This window comes from Salvia miltiorrhiza, chromosome 7 (genome assembly GCF_028751815.1).
Source record: "Salvia miltiorrhiza cultivar Shanhuang (shh) chromosome 7, IMPLAD_Smil_shh, whole genome shotgun sequence".
NCBI lineage: Eukaryota > Viridiplantae > Streptophyta > Magnoliopsida > Lamiales > Lamiaceae > Salvia > Salvia miltiorrhiza.
In genome coordinates, this window is record NC_080393.1 from 25462104 (window position 1) to 25477463 (window position 15360).

General features: G+C 34.6%; 1 protein-coding gene across 1 annotated transcript; it reads left to right on the forward strand.

The window, feature by feature from the left end:
- Nucleotides 1-13722: 13722 nt before the first annotated feature.
- Nucleotides 13723-14489, forward strand: LOC130993702 (uncharacterized). Its single transcript, XM_057918727.1, has 2 exons — nt 13723-13928; nt 14007-14489. Exons 1-2 carry the CDS (start codon nt 13809-13811, stop codon nt 14415-14417), a joined length of 531 nt encoding a protein of 176 aa, XP_057774710.1. The 5' UTR covers nt 13723-13808; the 3' UTR covers nt 14418-14489.
- The last annotated feature ends 871 nt before the right edge of the window (nt 14490-15360 follow it).

Genomic DNA, 15360 nt, shown 5'->3' on the forward strand with positions numbered 1-15360 from the left:
TGAGGCAATTACCCCTATAGAATATATAGATGATTGATTGGATTCTATTCCTCTTTTGCTTCTGCCGCAAGGGTTAGTGGTTGTGATTCTATTGTTGGATGTTTTCAATAATATTAGTAATTAATAATGTGGAATATAATTAATGACAAAGTTAATGAATTTGACAAATCTATTAAAAAAGATCTAATGATATAAAATATTGAATTAAAATGATCTAATAAAACAAAAAAAATTGAACAAAAAACCATTGCAATGAAATTAAAATACAGGACCTTTCTATATGTTTTGCCTTTAATTTAATCTAATTTTTTCTTTATGCAAGCACATCAATTATTTGGTAAATCCAACTTTAAAAAGCCTGAAACCGGCCCAATTTCCAATTTACAAAACAGCCCATTTATTGGTCTCGTTTTAGGGATAGGCCGTACAAACAAATTACTGACCCAATGTTGGAATTGAAAATCAAACATATTCAATTTAATTCACATGATTCCGTCTCATTATTTGGATAGTGAAAATTAAAGACATTCTTTGAGTAGAAGAAAAAAAAACGTATTTCATCTTTTTTATTGGCATAGCTTAGTGGTGGATTGGAATTATTGAGATCGGAGAACTTCGATTAAGTTTTGAATCTCACCACCGCTTTTATGGGTTTAAGAGTTTGTTCAATTTCTAAATATTGCATAATTTATTTATCTGGTATGATTTTTTTGAGTTTGATCGATCAATTTCTAAATAATATTTCATAATTTATTTATCTTGTGTGATTTTTTTGCAAGTTATCGCACATGAACATGAATTTATCAAGTATATAACTGAAATTAGTGATTCTATCAATAAAAATAATGAATCCGAGAAAAAGTTTAAATACTTATGGAAAATTTAGTAATTACTTATATTTAATTTTACGAGACATACAAAAAAAGAAATGATTTTCAACATCTTGAGTCACTTTATGTCAATATATTATACTCACTCATTCTTATAAAAACATGAACATTTGTAAATAGCATGAATTTAGATAAAAGTGCATTATAAGTGAAAAAGGGGTCCCACTTTATGAAGAAATAGAGATAAACAAAATAAAGGAATGGTGGTGGGATACATAGTATGTAAAAATAGAAATATTCATGTTTTTGTAAAACGGCCAAAATAACAAAAAAATTATGTTTTTATGAGACAGATTGAGTACATTCTTATATCATGCGTAAATTTAGTTATGACTAATTTAATTCATACTCCATAGTCCATATACCATACTACTAGAAAAACGCTCATAGATAACGGATTTTTTCCGTTATATATGAGCAAAAAAACTGTTGTGTATAGTGGTGTTATCTATGATACGTATCATAGACAACAATTAAAAATCGTTATGTATAGTAGCATAGATAACGGTATGATGCGCTCATACATAACAGTATGCATCCGTTATCTATAAAGGTTATACATAACGGTTTTTCACCGTTATGTATTATAATTTTACCGTTATGTATTAGAATTTTTTTTTATTTTTTTTAATCATAGTTAACAGTTTTTTGCAATTTTTATAACGGTTTTAACCGTTATCTTTGATAGAAAAAAATACATAACGATTTTTTTGTATTTTTTATACTGTTATGTATTCCAACTATAATTAGCATATTTAATATTTTTTCTCGATTTTTATATTATTTATCTCAAAAAATAAATAAATAACTTTAAAACAACAAAATGATAAAATCAACAATAACAATTTTATATATCATCCAAAATATTCATACATTACCACCCAAATGAACCAAGTATCAAGTAGTTGCTCTTTCCTGAAATCCTTCTTCCTCATGAAAGTAATCTGCAATAGAGATTTAGTGAAAAATGAAGAATGACCGCTACCTTCAGAATTATTAAAGTGACAAACTAAAAAAATAGGCACCAAATAGGCAATCGTCTGAGGTAGCTTAAAGTGCACCTGAGCCCTTCTTTTCTCTTCCATCTCTTCCTTGAGGGCTTCATTACTGCACCTTCCCAAGAAGTCGAACATAAGATCCGACATAACAGCAAGAGCAGCTAGCAGAGCCTACAAATGTCCAAGAATCCCGCTCAAGAATCCCCCAGAAGTAAAGATAATGAATGTAATTCCTGACAAATAGTATGAAATGTCAAACCAAAATAGATGCATAAATTATGAAAGCGTAGATATGTCACGGCAGTGGAGATGGGTAAAACTCACGTATACGAGAAACATCTACTTTCTTAACTTCACCCGTTGATCCATAATCAATTCCTTCTACTACTCATCTTCTCTGCAAAGCCAAGGACACCAAATTTCAGCATACCAATGATCAAGAAACAAATGAGTTGTAGGAATGACATGATATTGAACAAGATACGAAACCGAAGAAGACATCTTCTAACCTTAGCTGCCAGGAAATTACCACTTGCAACACTAACACCATCTGTAAAATATCCTGAGACACCAAAAACAGTATCACACTAAGCAACAATAAATCCTCTGAACAATCGAATAATCTCGCTGTGAAAAAAAAGGGGATAAACAAAGTAGAAGAAATTAAAAGGAATGCTCAAGCTAAAACAACCACAAATCACCAGACTAATTCAAACACCGCCATCATCTAACCTCTCCAAGAAAAACAAGAGACGATTTGAAGTACGTATTGCATTAAATTGAGATTTTAACTACAATAGAAAATGAGCTCCATCTGCACAATAGAAAAATAAGAAGTGATAAGCAAAAATACACCGCATGTAGCGAGTTAGCAGTTATTTTGACCCCTTCTTCCTGTAGTGGCAAGAAAAAAATTGAATGTTGCGACGTTTCACTGCTAATAAGTCTTACAAATCGCAAAAAGAGCATGCACCTGAAAGCGCCTCGCGAGTTCATTAGCATGCAGTATGTTAGCAAGCTTGGACTGTCCATATACGTGTGTGCTATCGTAACTGTGAAGCAATAAAACCATTACCATATAAAGTTGAGTTCGAGAAACAATTAAGACATTCAATACTAACTTAGAGTTGGTGGCTTTCATATAAAATAATAATAATAGGTTTATAAAGGACTTAACAAGCAGATAATTTTGAGAGTTTAAGAGTTTTTCTTTTATAATCCTTCTATGGAAGAAGTGCATCCATATGAGAATCGTAACCTTTAATTCATACTCCTTCTATTTCAGTCCTTGATGTCTTAGCCAAAAGTTTGTTTAATAGCAGTCAGTCTCTTTTGGAAATCAAAGAGTGCATAAAATTAAATATGGACTGGTGTTTATTTTACCACACTTCTTAAGGTAATCTGTATGACTCATACCTCAAATAACTCTCATCTTATAACATTAACTCAGCATCGCTATGAAATTTTTTCCAAAAAAAACAGTTTCTAAACAATCATATAAAACTTATGGTATCTCAAATCACAAACAATATATAATTAATGCTAAGAAGTGATAATCTACTCATATATGAATTAAAATTAAGACATTTGATGATTACTCCCTTTCTAAACAGAAACAGTAGTATATCATGTCTATATGTAAGTGGAGCTTATTAGTCATCTAGTGTAAAAGATTTCCATTTTTATTCTCACGTCACTACTAGAATAAAGAAAACTTAAGAAAGAGAGTTTTCACTTTATTTATGCAGATGTAAGGGAACGAAAATAAAGAGAACTTAAGCACTTGATTTATTAAACGCATAGCCACATTAACATAAATAATATGAAAAATTGTAGCTAATAGCACTTGATTCATGTTGATTAGAGAGAATTACCAAAATCAAACAAGGATATTCCCAAAGCAGTTAAACTCATCACCAATTGAAGATGTCATCCATACTTCTCTACGACAAAATTCATCACCAATTACCATTATCTTCACAACAAAATGCAACTATCAGCATCCACACTATGACTTCTCAAAGACTAATATCAGAAAACAAAGAAGGGAGAGAGAGCACAAAGCCGTTGAAAGCACAGAGAGCACAGAGCCATTCATTACCAAGAATAACTCATGATATCAATTATGCTTTTAAAATGAATCTCCCCTCACGAGAAAAAGGCAACCCCAGAATGATAACAAATTAGGTCATTGAAATTGGGCAAATATTGAAGATAAACAAGTGATGCAAATTAGGTCATCAGAATCGAGCAAATGTTGAAGAAAAAAAGTGATACATTGAAACATTCGAAAATAGAAAATAAGGGATTACCTTTCCCGTGTGCCCCTGAAGAGTCCGGCAACAAACCAGATCAGTCGGCCCAAAACTCACCCGAGTTTGTCCCTGCGCTCGGGCGTAGCCGGCAACTGCAACAGAGAAAAAAAGTGGAAATGGTTACATAGATCAATACTTACATGAACAATTGGATCTGCTTAGCATAATCAGCAACAGCTAAAACCGAACTCGCTCGAGATATATAAGAGAGAGTGAGAGAATTGCAACCATCAGTGTCGAGAAGGAGAAGGCGCTTCTGCTTTAATCTCTCCTTGAGGGAATTAACGGTTTCTGTGGCAGCCATGTGCCGCTCCTTTAGTTCAGCGATGGACATCCTCTTTCTCAGCGACAAATCAATTGGAAGCAGAAGAAGATTTCAGCCCTCCAGCTTCATTTGAACCCTAGCTTTGGCATTTCCACACAATTGAGAGTCGAATCGTGTGATTGGGCAAGAGGGATTGAGGAATTGAAAGGGGTTTGGGCGTGTACAGGCTGCGTGAGGAGAGGTCGGCGGAAAAGGGCGGCGCGAAGAGGTCGAAGTCCTAGGGTTCTAGATTTGGGGTTCTATGGAAGACAAAGAAGGGAGAGAGAGCACAGAGCGGTTGAAAGCGGCGGCTCGCCGGATTTCATCAGAGGCTAGAAGCGCCGGAGAAGGAAGAGCGAGAGAGAGACGGTAGATAGATTCAGATTTTAGGATCAACAATTCATTTGTTATTTTCTCATATAATATAATATAATATTATTTTAAAAAATTAATATTAAAAAAATTATACATAACACTTTTCAGAGGCGCACATACAAAACGATTTAATAAACCGTTGTAAATGATAATCATACATAACGTTTTTCTTAACGTATGAATAACCGTTATAAAAAGATGCTCATAGATAACGGTCGGCTTAACGGTTTTGTAATACCATTATGTATGTAACTAATAGATAACGCACAAACATAACGAATTAATTCAAACCGTTATCTATTCATATAGACAACAGTACATAGATAACCGATTTTTGCCAAACCGTTGTCTATTCCTAAAAGTGCGCTCATACATAACAGTTTTTTAAAAAAACCGTTATGTATGCACTGTTATATATGTAAATTTTTATAGTAGTGATATTTAATTTAAGCAGATAGATAAAATTTAATAATCGTATTGTATACCAATATGACGATCTATCCTCCACACAACGAGGCACGTTCCACCACAAAGTTTTACACGTTAAAAGATCTAATGCAGAAGGCCATGCTAATTTAGGTCTTTTAATTTTCATCCAAAAACTATTGATTAATTAATTTCCCATTGTAAGAAAACTGGCACATGGGCACTTTCCTTGTGTGACGCTCATGCTCTGACATCTCAGTTTAGTTCAGTTAATTAATGATCTTCAATAATGTTAGATATAGAGTTCGATTTTTCCTAAAGTTTATCTTACTTATTCAGTGACCCATGATTAAATTATTACGTCGGTGGAAAAAAATAAATAAATTAAAGAAAGAAAGTACTCGTGTGAAAGAAATTCCGAGTTCACAATATGTTATGCTGTCCTATGATTCAATCACTTTTACATGTATTAATAATTAATATATATGAATTAGTCACTTATCAGTGTAATAATTTTATATATTCTATACATATTCTATTTTTTTTATCAACAGGTCATTTCGTGGAAAAATAAAAGGAAAATAAAATCAGGCATGCATGCATGAATTTATAAATTGGACGGCACTATCGATTTATTATTGAAAAGTACATAAACATGCATTATGGATGAATTCTGATTTAAAATCTGGTAATTAATTAGGAGCTAATTTAAAATGTCATATTCACCCGTTTTTAAGATGAAGAGACATTTTGGTCTTATCTTTATTCAATTAATTTGGTATTAATTAGAAGCAGACCGGTAAATAGCACTTCGACACGTTTGTTACTAGTGACAATTAAATTACTTGATTAATTAATACGACTGATTATGTGATTAGAGATTATTGAATATTTTTTTGAATAAATTGCTTATTAATTAGTCAAACACCTCGCCTGTTCCAATCTTATGAAGCTGAGTAAGATATGGTGTTTCAAAGTGACATCCACGCTTTGTGGATGGAAATATCCAATTAGGTCAAAATTGATGACGCAATTTAGCCTTTAAGAAATTGATTTATTAATGAACCTGATTAGCCACATCTCAATTTTGTATTCACACTAATCCAAATCATTAAGTCAAGTTGATAATGTAGTAGGATTGACTTTCAGTTTTTAATTAATGCTGATTAATTAATCAGATAGTCTATTTAAACCTATATATTTCCAAAAAAATATTCATAATTGCAAACATTGTATGGAACGAATTAAACTGCCAAGTGTCCACTGCCATTTTTTTATATTAAAGCGTGTCGGCGTACTAATGCTGTAAATTATAGTGATGTCTAATTAACAATAATCGAGTTTGTGTGCTGTCTCCAAAAGTTCAATGTCCATGCCTTAAAAGAAACAAGTAATTACCCACTTTTAGCCAAACTCCAACCCACTTTAACTAATTTAATAGATCAGATATTTGAAGTTCCATATAACACGTAAATACGTTGGTATATGAAATGATTCAAATGAGATATCTCTTATGCGGTGAGATTTTATATATATATTTTTTTGTTTTTTGATCAGAAAGGGTAATCTATTAAAAGATCAGGTACCAGAAGTACCAAGGAAAAATATACAGGAGAACCAAAACAAAAGAAAAGAAAAGTGAACCAACAACAGACACTCTCAAAGATTGACTGCCTCGAACCAACTCCTAAACTCCGAGGATGGGGTCGGTGTATTATATATCATCTTCCAGCCCCACAACCTCGATTTGATCTCGGCAAAAAGTCTTTCAATGTTCCACTTACCTTGGTTGAACTTGCATTCATTTCTTTTTTTCCGGAGGCACCAGTTTGTGCAGATCCAAACTCCAAGCAAAAACTGCTCGTCGTTTTTGTTCCCCAAATTAATGAAGGAATTGAGGTGTTCTTTGACATCTCGGTGTAAAGCCGTCTGCTTGCCAAGCCAAGAAATAACTTTTTTCCACAATTCATCAGTTACTTGACAAGTAAAGAAGTTGTGCTCAATCGATTCCTCCTTCGACTTACACCACACACACAAAGCCTCAGAATTTTGGATGTTCACCTGTCTTTTTAAAAGATTGTCGCACATTGGCAGCCTTCCTCTAAGTAGTTTCCAAGCTGTAGTAACGGCCTTGGCGGGTGCAGGGGCTTTCCAAATAATTGACATCTCCTTCTCCCTTCTGCCATTGTAAGAGGGGTTTGCCACCAAAAAGATTTTATATTTATTTGAAGGCGTTCATTTAAAATATCATATGACTGATATTATTTGGAGGGAGAAATAATTTATTTGGGTTCGAATTCTAGAGATAGTCAATTTTTTACTAATTTTTATAAGTATAGTTATTTAATACTATATTCTAATTTATTCAACATTATATATTGTCTTATTCGTTATTCTTATGTCACAGAAAAAATAACAATATCACTAGAATCTAATGAATAATGAATAAGTTAATACATGGTGTTGAATAATACATTATACAATATTGAATGACGATATTAAAAAATTGGTAAAATTTTGGCTCATTCCATAATTCGAATCCAGGTAAAAAAAATTCTCCTCCAAGTAAATATCAGTCATATGATACATTAAATCAACACCTACAAATTAATCTAAGATCTCATCATATATGAGGGATCTCATTAGAACCATTTCCAAATGAGATTGCTATTTTTCGTGAAAGTTGAGAATAACGAATAAGTCATTATATAGTGTTGAATAAGGCGCTATATAGTGCTGAGTAATGATATTAAAAAAATTAGTAAAATTTTTTGCTCCCTCTAAAATTCAAACTAAGGTAAATAAAAAAAAACCTCACTCCAAATAAATATTTAATACCTACAAATCAATCTAAAATCTCAATCATATATTTTCCAATGATTTGAGTTATTTATAAGAGGGAAGCTAAGGACATATATTTGTTTTCTTTTAATAAATAATCCACCTTGCGCATTCGATGCAAAAGCAAAACAAAGGATAAAGAATGTTAACTTTAAAAAATGAATATTCTTTTTGATGTTCTATTTAAAAAACAAAAAAAAACTTGCATATTTGATACTAAAAGTCCTAACGGATTATGTTATTCTCAAATGATGATTGTGAAATTGATTTGATAGTGTGAAAGTGAAAAAGTAACTAAGATTATGCTTGTTGATTTTTTTTTCTCTCTAAAAAAAAAGAGGATCAATAATAGTTTTTCATTTTCCCTTTGCTTCATTGCTGATGTTAAAGTTCACAATTTAGATAGATTTTTCAACCGTGTTGTTTGGTTTGATAGACAATCATGATGAAGATGAAATAACCAATAAGAATAATTCAAACTGAAGCTAATTATAGTAAAATTAGTATGTTGTTATATTGTTATTATATAGACAAGTGATAGTATTCACAAATATTCTTCTCAGAATTGGTATAATATTTTATACAGTATCTCTTGATATACTAAGTGGCGGTTGAGACATCTAAAAGTTGTTGATAGATGAATTTTTCCAGCTATCTTGGAGTTATCTTTATGCGATTATTATGGATATGCATGGCCACAAATATATAGATTATATGAAGCATTATCATATAGCGATTACAGATAGACTCCGTTTTTATCTATCGAGTCCTATTCAAGTTGAAACTCTATTAGAGTTTGTCCATATATATGTGAAGAAGATGACCAGTTAGGGCTGCCGTTTTTTTGTGATATTCTCCTACGTTTTTCAGAATATTTTCGTGCATATTTTTAAATCACATAGTATGCGAGTGTGCGGTCTTGTTAATCGTTTATTTCATGTTGCTCGTAAGCTATAGGTTGGTGTAGTTCTTTGTTATTTGATTGTTTCTTTCACCAGGCTGTTGGTTAACGTTTTTCATAGGATTTTAGGTGGTATATTCGCACCTAGGGAGTAAATTGTTGTCTTTTTCTCAATTGTCCATAGTTGGTGAAGTTTTGGGAAGATATAGAAGCTAAGTAAGATCGAGTCTTATTGTGTAAGTCATTTGTATATCTTAACTTCACATAGTAGATCGTTTACTCTGGGCGAGGCTCCCCAGACGTAGGTGTTTTATCACCAAACTGGGTTACCATTCTTGGCGTATTGTTCTTTACTATGTTAGTTCATTCGGTTATATTATATCTGCGGGCACTAACTTTTCTTGTATGCAAGATTCAATGTGTGTGGATATGTTCGAACACATTGTAAATATTATTGCTTTATGTGAATTAGTTTTTATCCTTTTTTTATTATGTATTTATGAAAACCGGCAACTGTTATTTTTGGTGTGCAAATAAATATTTTTGGTTAGTAATTAATAATTTTTTGTTTATGTGCAATAATCTTTAAATCACATTAGATGAGCAATTAAATTATATTTGAAACTAAATTCAAAGTATGTGTTTTCCCCCCTTTATTCCCTTCGGAGTATCCATTGTTGAGTCTGATCAATTCAGGTGAACTTGAGTCCTCCTTTAAGCTATTCACAATACTATTACGTACACACAAAAATTATTTATTGTAAAGAATTTGCTTAGTTTTTTTTTTTTCCTTTCTTTTCCTTGAGAGAGAGAGAGAGAGAGATGGAGGATGGCGTGGAGATTGAACACTAGACCTGTTTGTTGAACATATTACTTGATCATTTGGATGTCTTCGAAAGGACAATTTGTTTAAGTTTTCATAACTATATACTTCCTTCGTTCACAAAATGTTGTTTCAAGAGAGGGAGTCATGGGTTTTTAAAAAAATTATGTTCTTTATTTAGTTAGTGGAGAAAATGGCCCACAAATAAAGAAAAGTGAAAAAAGTTAATTAAGTTAGTGAGTGAAAAATGAGACTCACATGTTAGTGAGTGAAGAAATTGGCCCACAAATTTACTAAAAATAGATTATGACAACTTTTTATGGACGTATCAAAATAATAAATTAAAATAATATTTCGTGGACACATGAAGTATATATTAATATTGTGGATTGCGTACATTAATTATCATTTGATTTACTTGTTAGCTAATTTACTGAAGGATCTAAACCTTTACCGAATTAATTTTATATTGTCAAGGATCACATCATTTTTTATTATGTGAATTATCATGACTCGGTACCAATTGTAATTTCATGACTCTAAACAGTTCATGATTATTGTGAATTACATAATTTATTGAGAGGCTGGTTTTAATATTGTACTCCATCCGTCCTACAAAAATAATCATAATTTACTTTTTAGGTGTCCACAAAAGATACTCATATTTTATTTATGGACATTACCCTCACAATGAATTACCCTTCAATCCGTCATATATTAACTTATTTACCTATTCTACCATATGGTGGGACCTTTCTCTACTCATAATATAATTAATTATCATTATTATCTCTATAATTAAGGTGAGATTCTTTCTCCACTCATAATATACTTAACCACTTTTATTAATGTGTCACTCCCTCCTAGGACTATTTTTTATAGGACGAAGGGAGTAGCTAACTAGTAGATATATATTCGTGATGGAATGAGATCATCTAGTACCTAAGCTTTAGGTAGTATATTAAATTTGAATCACAAATTTTTTTCATCTGAACACACTAGAAACACGATATGTGGTATAGAGCCTTGTAGAACCAAAAACGTGGAGGGGTATTATACTATTATATATTGTACCTTAAATATCCGATAGCTAAGAATTTCCACATTCTTAAAATTTTTAACACGTTTTTAGTATGCATAATGTTAAATATAAATATGCATAATAACGAAAACAAATATGCATAATGTTACACACAAAAGTACAAGATCATGTTAAGGAGGATTTGGCTCAAGAGGGTTTTATTCGACGACAATAGTAACATTGGATTGAGGAGACCGACGGTGAGCAGGGAATTGAATTTGTTCAGCAACGAGAGGAGTCTGCCTCCTTCAGCGGTAGCGGCACCGTAAAGAACTTCTTCCTAAGAATGTTTGGGAGGCAATTACAGAGTTAAGTTTCTTCTTCAGAGAATTAACATCCCGCAACGTGGCCATATATGACATGAGAATACTGAGTGAGAAGATAGCTGTTACTCTTTGCAAACTTGAGCGTATCTTTCCTCCTAGTTTATTTGATTCAATGGAGCACCTACCAGTTCATTTGGCAGATGAGGCACGATTGGCTGGTCCTGTGCAATATCGGTGGATGTATCCTTTTGAAAGATATTTGAGGACATTAAAAAATCATATAAAAAACAAAGCCAAGGTTGAGGGGTCCATCGCCAATGCATACTTACTTGCAGAAATGTCAACCTTCTCTTCGTTTTACTTTGAAGATCAAATATCTACAAAGTGGACAACTTTGCCTCGCAATATTGAAATGCCCGTTGCTGAAAATGATGATCCTCTTTGTCTCGCCATATTCAAACCTATTGGGCGTTCACTTGGCCGAGGGACGAAGAGATACATGGATGAGCGCGAATGGCTTGCTGCACACATGTATATTTTGAGCAATTGTGCAGAGGTTGCAGAGACATATAGCAAGTGAGTATTCTCGTTCAATTTATGTATAAGAAGTATTCATCATATATAGGTGTTAACATATAACTTTTTCTTTGTATCCAAGGATATTCGAGGAGGAAAAACGATATGCAAATCCTTACATGACTGATGCAGAGTTTGAGGTCGCGTTTCACAACGAGTTTATTGTGTGGTTTAGCCATTACGTAAGAGACGATAAATTTATGTTAAATATACATTTACTTACTCCAAAATTGGCTAGCAAACTTAAATGATATTTGTGTGAAACAGGTTTGTCGTCCTTGTAACGACGAGTTGAACCCTTATATTAGGTCGCTTGCAGCTGGACCATTAAGGGAGATTGAAACATACTCCGGCTATTTCGTGAATGGCTATAGATTTCACACAACTGATCATGATAGAGAGAGTGCGACTGTGAACAGTGGCGTTTGCATAAAAGGCTCGGTCTATGGTAGTGATAGAGATGTGCTAGACTTTTATGGGCGCCTGCAAGAGGTTTGCGTGCTGGAGTATCCGGGGTATCCAATTAAGCAGACAGTCTTGTTCAACTGTGAATGGTTTGACTTGTCGGCTCAGGGAACTTCTATTGATACAGACTTCAAGTTAGTTTCATTGAACCACACACGAAGATATAAGAAGTATGATCCCTTTGTTTTGGCCAGTCAAGTAGTTCAAGTGTTTTACTGTCCCTATCCCAGTACGAACCAATCAAAGAAAAATTGGTGGTCAGCATGCAAAGTCAACGCAAGATCAAAGGTTGAAGTGTCTACTGCAGCATCTACATCAACGTTAGATCAACCATTTCAAGAAGAAGTGGTTACTATTATGCCTACTCACACAAGTGTAGGCATTGAACAACCACTTCTTCTTCATCCCCTCGGTGGAGTCGTTGAGATTGAAGATGACGATGAATCAGACGACGATGATCCCCCGTTGACATCTAACGATAGTGATGATGATAGTAGTGCTGATTATGAATAAATGTAAATGCACATTTTGATTGAATTTGATTGCAAATTTGTTATGTTTGTTAGTTACTGTTAATGTTATGTTTGGCTATATATTTGTTAATGTAATTGTATGCAACAGGTATCATGTCTACCTCACGAGGTTTCTTGGGATTTCGGGGGCGATCTGGCGTTAATGCGCCAGAAGCTACTGCAGATACATCTGATGGGTCCAGGACGCATATTTCTGGGACTCCCGAGACTCTCCAGGCTTCTAGTAGTTCACGGGCTAGAAGGCCTAGGGGCCCTACAACTGCTGATATCAGAGAGAGAGTTCTTAAGGCTACAGATGGGAGGACGATATTTCAGAGGCATCCTACGACTGGGTAAGCATTTGAGTTTAATTTACTGTTTCTCGTACACCATGAGTTCTTAAATTACTTGTACACAGTGAGTTGTTGGAGCCCTACGGCCTGTCCAAAGCTTGTACACAGTCATTTAAGGCATTTGAAAACCCAGGCGGGTACACATGGAAGTTGACGCCCCCGGCGATGAAGGATACATTTTTTGGTGAATTAGAGGTACAATTAAATAACAAGTACATATAAATATATCATATTAAATTGTTAAAATGTTTGATATTAAATTAATTCTCTTTCTTTCAACAGAAAGAGTTTCAGTGGCAGCCCGCAGATGAGCGTGACGTGAGGAAAATGTGGGAGAAAAACGCCCGCAAAAGGTACTCCGACATGATGAGCGACTACAAGAAAGAGCTCAAGGACTGTACCCGCCAAGGGAGACAGATGTCTAGACCCATCTGGATGACTCCCGATTTCTGGACTGGACTCCAGGAATACTGGCAGCGTCCCGAGGTTGAGGCTGTTTCTACGCGAGCACGTGCTAACCGGATGTCCGAGCCCAATGGGGAGGGTACAGGGATCAGTAGGCACGTGGGCGGGTCTCAGTCGACTCGTATCTTGCAGCAGTATATGGTATGTAATTAACAAATAATTAAGTATATAAATTAAATTAATATATTAACTAATATAACTTATTTATCTTATATAAATGCATCTACAGAGCTTGGAGACTGATTTTCCCCAGGATTCACCGAACTATGCCACCTTCCTCCGCCTCCACATGTACCCCGACGGAAGTTATACGTCTCCGAGAGATGCAAGAATTGACGTAAGTGTTTAAGTTTATTCAAATATCTAGTGAATGTATTTATTTTATTTTCTAACAATTATGCACTGTATGAATTAGGCCGAGGTTCATCAAGTGGCCGCTGCCACAGGACGACAGAACCAGCTAGACGAGGTGTATTTGGAGGTAGTGCATCCGGATAGGTCACGGATCTACGGCGTCGGGAGTGCCGGGCAGAGTCAGGCTAGTAGGGGGTCTATCCGCAGCACGGGCACTTCTGCGGTGTCTCAGCAGCTTTATGAGACACGGATCTCCACGCTGGAGGAGCGATTGGCGGCAGAGCAAGCACAACGCCAACAGATGGAGGAGCGCATGGCGGCAGAGCAAGCACAACGCCAAGAGATGGAGGACCGCATGGCTCAATTGGAGGCGTTTATGAGGATGTATAATGCTCAGCCACCTCCACCCCCTAATGCCGATGATGATGATGATGATGATGATGATGATGATGATGATGATGATGATGCTTAGAATTATTAAAACTATATATTTATGTTTTCAAACAAAATTACATTTGCACTTTCTTTTCAAATTTATGTTGTAATGAACTATATATTTCAAGTGCTTTAATTATTAAAACTATATATGTTTTATATATTTATGGCAATGATGATGATGATTGCATTTAACATAAACAAATAAATTCAAATCACATTATAATAACCAAATTAAAACACTTTTGGTAATGTTAAAAAAAAAATTTAATTAATTAATTAATAATTAAATATTAATTAAATATTTTACCGACGGAAACGAACTCGATCACTAATTAACAACATATTTCAGGTATTATCTCCACATATTCAAAGATTATAAATATATGAGTGAGTATATAGCATTTAAATGAATTAATAGGTGTAGATATATCAATAATACGATTGTTCTGTACTGGTGACCACTCGAAAAGAATTTCAAAGTTAAGCGTGCTTGACACAGAGCACAAGCAAGATGGGTGACCCACTGGGAAGTCGGGTCACCGACGGGGAAGTTCGTCTACAGTATGCAATACCATATAAATACGGAAATAAATTGTGGAAATAAATAAATAAATAAAATAAAATAAAAAAATAAAAGTAAAAAAATTACCGAGGGCAAAACGCCGTCGGTAAGTACCGACGGCGTTTTGCCCTCGTTAAATACTCGGCCCCCCTCCGGCAAAGAACCACCGGACGGCGGTGGATTTTTACCGACGGCGTCCTGCCGCCGCCACTTAGCGGCGGTAAACGCCGTCGCTAGGTTTCCGGCAGGGTCCGCCGGACTCCGGTAGATACCTACCGACGGCAACCACGCCCTCGGTAATTAGCGGCGGTAGTTGCCGCCGTTAATTCTCCGGCATGGCTCCGCCATTTAACGGCGCCAATTCCGGCGGCATTGCCGCCGTTAACGGCCGACGGCGACTGTTCGCCGCCGTTAA